General features: G+C 45.1%; 1 protein-coding gene across 1 annotated transcript; it reads left to right on the top strand.

Moving 5' to 3' along the window:
* The first annotated feature begins 1136 nt into the window (after positions 1-1136).
* LOC112637821 lies at positions 1137-2125 on the top strand. Its single transcript, XM_025408391.1, has 2 exons — positions 1137-1576; positions 1681-2125. Exons 1-2 carry the CDS (start codon positions 1137-1139, stop codon positions 2123-2125), a joined length of 885 nt encoding a protein of 294 aa, XP_025264176.1.
* Positions 2126-8450: the final 6325 nt, after the last annotated feature.

Genomic DNA, 8450 nt, shown 5'->3' with positions numbered 1-8450 from the left:
TTCAAACAAAAATTGTAGGGTGTGAAGGGAGACATAAGATGGTAGCATTGGTTTGACCTTGGAAAGTCATTTGAAGGTCACATAAAAGTCACCTTCAATTTCTTAAATTGAATCCACTATTTTTCATTACATATTCTTGTAGCTTATCTCGAGAGCTTTCCAAAACACTACAGACAAATGTTTTTTCCTTAAGTACTTTTTGAGTTATAAGGCTTCAAAGTTTGCAGTACTTCGATATAAAATGCAAAATATCTCGTAAAATATTTAGTTTTCGGTAGTCTTACCCTAATACTTTTATGCACAGGATAATGAGACAAAATTATTGGTGCAAAGAAAACGCATGATTGTTTATAACAAAAAGTGCATTGCAAATTACACATTTTTTATTATAAACAATCATACGTTTTCTTTGCACCAATAGTTTTGTCTCATTATCCTGTGCATAAAAGTATTAGGGTAAGACTACCGAAAACTAAATATTTTACGAGATATTTTGCATTTTATATCGAAGTACTGCAAACTTTGAAGCCTTATAACTCGCCTCACCAGGCCACCGAGAGAGCCACCTGGGACATCCGGACAAGGCGCTACACCTCGCCTTCAGCATCCTGGGCAGTTCCAGAGGCACTGTCTCCTCTGTCGCCTTCACCGCTCCACCGGACGACCCAGGGGACGCAGACCACCGCAGCCAGCCGGGTACACCGAGGAGTCCAGGTGACTCAACCGCCGAAATCCACGGCGGACCGGGAGACCCAGTCCGACTCCGACTGGGAAACGCCCACGAGCTCCGTGGCCACGCAGACGGAGCCGCCAAAGCGCCGCAAACCGGTGGACGTCAACAACAACGACGACAACGGCTCCTGGGGACCTCTCCGCTACACCAAGGCGACTCCGCGGATATCTTATCGCGAGCGCGCCGATCTCAACGGCCCTTTTCAGGGCCCTGTAAATAAACTTGTAAATAGACACATGAAATAAACTGTACATAGATCCATACTGTGACTAAATAATTCAAGCGGAAACCTCGTCAACCTTGCGGCCAGTAACGCATCCTCTTCCGGCTAAGCATAGAGCGGACAAGCAACCTATATACGCCCATAAACTGGTGACCCATCGACGTAGGAAAACGTACGACCATGCCAAAGAAGGAGAGCACCATCTTAGTGGAGGACGACGAGACCGTCAACAGAGTCGCAGTGCGCATCCCGCCTTTCTGGTCAGAAGATCCAGAGCTGTGGTTTGCCCAACTGGAAGAGCAGTTCATGCTAGGCGCTATCACCGATGACGACGTCAAATATGGCTACGTTTTGTCGAAGCTAGAGCCACGACAGGCAAGGGAGATCAAAGATGTAATCACCAATCCCCCCTCCAGCAACAAATATCCAGCTATAAAGCACGCGTTGATTCAACGACTAACAGATTCACAAGAGCAGCGGATCAGGCAGCTTCTGGAGAGAGAGGAGCTTGGAGACAGGAAGCCTTCGCAATTTCTGCGACACCTATCCACCCTGGCAGGAACGACAGTCTCCGACGACTTGCTGCGGACACTCTGGCTAGGGCGTCTTCCACCGCAGACGCAAGCAATCCTCGCAATAAGGAAAGGCGACAAGCTGCAAGACGTAGCAGAACAGGCGGACCGCATCCATGAGGTCGACAATAGAGCTCTCGTTCTCGCCACAGATCATCGGCCAGCAGCAGCAGCAACAACAGCGGCAGCAACAACCAGCAGCCAGAGTACGCTGACTACGCAGATGGAGGCACTCACCCTGCAAGTAGCAACTCTCACCGCACAACTGACGAACATGGCCAAAGAACTACGGAGAGGACGCAGCCGAGCACGAAGCCGGTCAAGGAGCAGACCTCGCAGCAGAACACCAGCCAAAGAGGGTCTTTGTTATTACCACCGACGATTCGGTGCAGAAGCTCGCCGATGCACTCAGCCATGCACGTTCCAGAAAAACGAGTAGGGCATTCATTGTTAGCGGCCAATGACAAAAGCCCGACACACTGCCGCTTATACGTAACAGACCGGAACACAAGAACGAAATACTTGGTGGACACCGGCTCGGACGTCAGCGTTTTCCCGCAAACAACGATGAACGGCAGAAGACGACCAGAAGCATAGGAACTCTTCGCGGCAAACGGCACACCCATCATCACGTACGGCTCCATCACCATTAAACCAGATTTCAACTTGAGGAGAGCATTCCCATGGAGGTTCGTGGTAGCCGACGTGGGACAGCCTATAATCGGAGCAGATTTTCTGGCACATTACGACCTGCTTCCAGACATGAAACGCGGAAAACTTATAGACGGGAAGACAGGCCTAGCAGCCGCAGGCGCCAGGTGCTGCCAATCAATATCGTCAATCAAGACGACGATAGGAGAAAGCGAATTCCACACAATATTGACGAAATTTCCGGACATCACCAAACCAACCAGAACCAAGGAGGTGATAGCACACGGAACGCAGCATTACAGATAAACTACGCGCAGCCAAAGTAGAGTTCGATTTACTCCTGCAAGAAGGCGTCATTCAGCCCTCAAAAAGCGCTTGGTCGTCACCACTTCACATGGTGCCAAAAAAGGACAAGACGTGGCGTCCATGTGGGGACTACAGGAGATTGAACGCCAGAACAATACCTGACCAATACCCGATATCACACATCGAGGATTTTGCACAGACGCTCTACCAGAAAAAGGTTTTCACCACGATCGATCTGGTCAGAGCCTACAATCAAATCCCGATACGAGAAGAGGATATACCGAAAACGGCGATAACCACACCGTTCGGATTGTTCGAGTTCAGATTCATGCCGTTTGGATTACGAAACGCAGCACAGACGTTCCAACGGTTCATCAACGAGGTCTTACACGGGTTGGACTTCTGCTACGCGTATATCGATGATATACTGGTGGCATCATCAAATAAAGAGCAACACAAAGTCCACTTAAACCAGTTGTTCACCCGACTCGACGAGTACGGGGTCAGGATCAATCCAGCTAAATGCATCTTCGGCGCAGACGAGGTGAAGTTCCTTGGCTACCTGGTCACGGAAAAAGGAACGCAACCACTGCCAGAGAAGATAGAAGCAATCAAGAGTTTCCCTCGGCCAACTACCGTTAAACAATTGCGGCAGTTCCTAGGGATGATTAACTTTTACCGAAGGTTCATCCTGGGAGCAGCGGAAGATCAAGCCACACTAAACGATGTGCTTAAAGGACTTAAGGTCAAAGGAACAACGCCAGTAAATTAAGGGCCAGAGCAAGCACAAGCCTTCGATCAGTGCAAGGAAAGCCTGTCGAGAGTCACGCTTTTAGCTCACCCGGACCCGGCAGCGAAATTAGTAGTGACAACAGACGCTTCAGACACGGCCATGGGTGCCGTGATCCAGCAAAGAACCGCTGACGGATAGCAGCCACTGGCATTCCTGAGCAAGAAGTTTAGCACAGCTCAAACAAAGTACAGTCCATATGACAGGGAACTGCTAGCTATCTACATGACCATCAAGCACTACCGACACTTGTTAGAAGGCAGAATATTCACTATATTCACTGACCATAAGCCGCTAATCTACGCTTTCAAGAAAGATCCACTGCAAAGTTCGCCGAGGCAAGCAAGACATTTGGAGTACATTGGGCAATTTTCAACGGACATCCAACATATTGAAGGAAAAAACAACACAGTGGCCGCCGCATTATCACGAGTGGAGACGATACACTCAGCAATAGATTTGGAGACTATAGCTCGCGAACAGCAACTCGACGCAGAATTAGAAGAGCTACTGGGAGATAAAGAGAAAATTAAACTTACACGTATCTCAATACCAGGGTCAGCGAGGACAGTTTGGTGCGACACGAGCACAATAATTGTTAGACCATACGTGCCGAAGAGTATAAGAGAGAAAATCTTACAGTACGTGCATGGACTGGCACACCCGGGAACGAAAGCCTCGGCAAAGCTGGTCAAAGAAAGATACGTCTGGCCAGGAATACAGAGAGATTGCATGAGCTGGGCGAAAACATGCATACAGTGTCAAAAAGATTACGAGACACAACCACACACCAACAGGAACTTTTCAACAACCAACAAGACGATTCCAGCATATACACACGGATATCGTAGGACCACTGCCAGTGTCGGAAGGACACAGATACTGCCTCACCATCGTGGATAGGTTCACGCGGTGGGCAGAAGCAATCCCGATACCGAACATCACGGCAGAAACCGTCGCTAAGCATATTTTTTCAGCCTGGATAGCACGATTCGGCACACTAGCTCGAATAACTACGAACCAGGGCCGGCAATTCGAAGCTGAGCTTTTCCAGAAGTTGACAAAGATGACGGGCACAAAACACATCAGAACGACAGCCTACCACCCAGAAGCAAACGGGATGGTAGAGAGGTTCCACCGGCAGTTGAAGGCAGCCATCAGATGCCACGAAACGGAAGCCTGGACCCAGACGTTACCAGTCATCCTCCTCGGCATCAGGGCAACCTGGAAGGAGGACCTGAAGTCCACACCAGCCGAAATGGTGTACGGAGAGCCAATCCGGTTGCCAGGACAGTTCCTCTGTGGCCACAACGGCAACTACGAAGCAGGAGACACCGTGGTAACCAGGCTTCGACGAACGATGACACGACTGCAGCCTCAGGTCAGACGACACGGACAGAGGGCAACGTTTATCTTCAAGGACATGGAGACGACTTCCCATGTGTTCGTATGACACGACGCGCCAGCAGGAGCCCTCCACCAGCCCTATGACGGTCCCTTTGAGGTGTTAAACCGAGGCACGAAGACATACAAACTAAGAATCAGGGGAAAAGCAGTCAACATCACAGTGGATAGGCTTAAACCAGCCTATATTCTGGCGGAAGAGCTCCCTACCAACACACAGCGCAAGGCGAATACGGAGCCCGCCAAGACCACTGAAACGAGAGGATCGACCAGATCAGGACGAGCGGTGCGCCAACCCATCCGATTCAAGCCAGCTTAAATCAACCTTGGGCTTTAATACATCCAGGGGAGTCCTGTGGCGTTCTGCCATACGCCACACAGGCGTAACGGCGTACAGCGCCGAGCGCCTGAACGCGCGGCAACCTAGGCGCGCAAACTAGCGCGCGGCAGCACGGGCATACAGGCGCCGATCTTTGCGCAAGTGAAATCCGGCAGGGCCCGTATATAAGGCCGACCGCGAGAAGCCGAATTTGAGTCTCAGCTCGGAGCATTTGCAGGGTCAATAACACTGCACATTATTCAGCTTGAGTACTCCTCTTTTGTGGTAACCGGAGAGTCAGACATCCGAGAATATTCGCCGCCAGCCGAGTCGCATTCCAGCGTCGACGCCCCGATCACCTGGGCCATTTCGACCGTCGAACGGAGCAGCTGCCGAGCAGGAGAGGAGGGTGTCATTCTCCTTGCTGCCGTGGACACTGCAGCTGATCGACCTGGAGCCACCTCGCCTCACCAGGCCACCGAGAGAGCCACCTGAGACATCCGGACAAGGCGCTACACCTCGCCTTCAGCATCCTGGGCAGTTCCAGAGGCACTGTCTCCTCTGCCGCCTTCACCGCTCCACCGGACGACCCAGGGGACGCAGACCACCGCAGCCAGCCGGGTACACCGAGGAGTCCAGGTGACTCAGCCGCCGAAATCCACGGCGGACCGGGAGACCCAGTCCGACTCCGACTGGGAAACGCCCACGAGCTCCGTGGCCACGCAGACGGAGCCGCCAAAGCGCCGCAAACCGGTGGACGTCAACAACAACGACGACAACGGCTCCTGGGGACCTCTCCGCTACACCAAAGCGACTCCGCGGATATCTTATCGCGAGCGCGCCGATCTCAACGGCCCTTTTCAGGGCCCTGTAAATAAACTTGTAAATAGACACATGAAATAAACTGTACATAGATCCATACTGTGACTAAATAATTCAAGCGGAAACCTCGTCAACCTTGCGGCCAGTAACGCATCCTCTTCCGGCTAAGCATAGAGCGGACAAGCAACCTATATACGCCCATATATATATATATATATAATATATATATATATAATATATATATATATATATATATACTATATATATACTATATATATATATGTATATATATATATATATATATACACACACATATATGCATATATATATATATATATATATATATATATACATTATTTATAAATAACATATATGTATTAAACATATATGTATTTATAACAAAGAAATCTCTTTGAATATCCTGAAGTTTCTACGTTCGCGCCAGAAATTATTGTTAATCGAAAACTCAAACTGTCGTTTAGCAACGGAAAGGTTTGGCGCGAAGTTAGAGCTCTTAGATAGGCTGAATCACGTCAAAGTCTCTATGATTGGTCATACTTTTACCGGTAGTTTGCATGAACCGCACGCAGCTTTCAGTCATATTTATTCTTAGGTTAACCATTGCAGTAGTGTGGCGAGCAGCAGTGGAATTACGAAGAATTATAAGCAAAAATAAGGAGACGTGGTTTCATCGTTTTCAATAGCATATATTAACAAGGAAAGTAAACATGGAATTTAATAATTTAAAGCTTTCTATTTCGCGAAAATCATTATTTAGTTTGTCTAAAAAGCAACGAGGTAAAATTTTGAAAGAGGTTAGAAAGAATTTACGTTTTCCATTATAAAAAATGTTCTATTATTAGAAAGTCAATCATTAACCGTGATATTCATGATATTCGTGGTTCGTCATTTTCCTTCTCTGTGGATAATGTAAATGACATTGACGATTATGGACATGACAATGATAATTTGTCTTCTTCTTCTTCGTCATTTTCGTTTTCTTCTTCTTCGTCATCTTTTTTGTCCAATGCTTCATTCTGTGAAACAATTCAGATTGAACCATCCTTCCGCGATCGTTTGGCATCTTATTGCGTAGATAATAATTTACCGCACATACAAGGCAATAATATATAGAATCTTCTCCGTACACATTCTTGTTTTAATAAATTACCGAAAGATATTAGAACACTTTTAGATACACCGCGTGCACGTGTTATTACATTTAATATACCAGGAAAATATGTTCATTTTGATTCCGAAGTAGGGATAATTCAAAATCTGTGTAATACTACCATTATTGTTAATCAATTAGAATTAGATTTTAATATAGATGGATGCGTTTTAGATAAATCAAGTAACATTCAACTCTGGCCTATTCAATGTAAAATTGCAAATGTGCAACATACAAGACCAATAATAGTAGGAGTTTATAAAGGTGCACAAAAACCATTTGATTCAAATATTTTTCTTCAAAAATTTATCGCAGATATCCAAAGAATCATGTCTAAAGAAGGTATTAATTTTTATGGCAATAAGATGCCAATACGATTAAGATGTTTTATAGCTGATGCACCAGCTCGAGCCTTTATTTTAAATCATCATAGTCATGTAGCTTGTCATCCCTGTTCCAAGTGTAAAATTTCAGTTTCATACGTAACGAAGGTCGTTATGTTTTCAATGGTATAAACCATTCTCTTAGAACTGACGAGGAGTATAGTAGATGTTTAGATGAAGATCATCATAAAGGTAATAGTCCATTATCAATGTTACCAATAGGTATGATTTCACAAGTTCCTTTTGAATATATGCATCTTGTATGCTTAGGCGTTACAAAAAAACTTTTATGTGTGTGGGAATAAGGTAAATACTCACGTTTTTCAAAATTATCTGGAAGCTCTATTCCTGTTTTAAATTCGGGAGGCTAAATATTCTTAAAAAGTATTGTCCATTAGAGTTTGCAAGACGTCCTAGATCCCTCGATATACTTTCTAAATTTAAAGCAACTGAATTTCGGCAGTTTTTACTTTATTCAGGACCAGTTATAATGTACGGTATATTAGATGAACGATTATATAAACATTTTTTATTCTTGCATGTAGCAATAAGAATTTTGGTATCCAACTCGTTTTCAAGGAAATATTTAAATTTTGCAGAACTTGCATTGCAAAAATTTGTTCTTCGAAGTCTAAATTTATATAGTCCAACTTTTAATTCTTTTAATGTACATGGTCTTCTCCATCTTACCGATAATGTGAGACGTTTCGGTAATTTAGATTCCTTTTCTGTCTTTCCTTATGAAAGCAACATGTCAATTTTTAGGAAATATTGTCGAAAGCCGGATCTAACCCTTCAACAAATTTTTAATAGAATGATTGAGACAGATATTCATGGAACAGGCAATAATCATAATATAGATTCATCTATTCACGCAATCTCATTACATAATAGTGATAATTGTCATCAATATCGTAAGATTCGATTTAATGAACTAACGTTAAGTATAGAAACACATGACAACTGTTGCATTTTACATGATGGCTCTATTTGTATCATTTTCAATATTATCATGGATATTAACTCCTATCGTTTAGCAGTAAAAGATTTTCTCAGGTAGAGGATTTTTATGATAT

This window comes from Camponotus floridanus, unplaced genomic scaffold, assembly GCF_003227725.1.
Source record: "Camponotus floridanus strain SB8 unplaced genomic scaffold, Cflo_v7.5 scaffold207, whole genome shotgun sequence".
Taxonomy (NCBI): Eukaryota; Metazoa; Arthropoda; class Insecta; order Hymenoptera; family Formicidae; genus Camponotus; species Camponotus floridanus.
This window is presented reverse-complemented; position numbering and strand designations above follow the sequence as displayed.

Bases quoted from the DNA above. Each gene is read 5' to 3' on its own strand.
- LOC112637821 (XM_025408391.1), top strand. From the start codon at position 1,137: ATGCCAAAGAAGGAGAGCACCATCTTAGTGGAGGACGACGAGACCGTC. The intron at 1,577-1,680 runs GCAAGCAATCCT...TTCTCGCCACAG, and splicing joins GGGCGTCTTCCACCGCAGAC to ATCATCGGCCAGCAGCAGCA.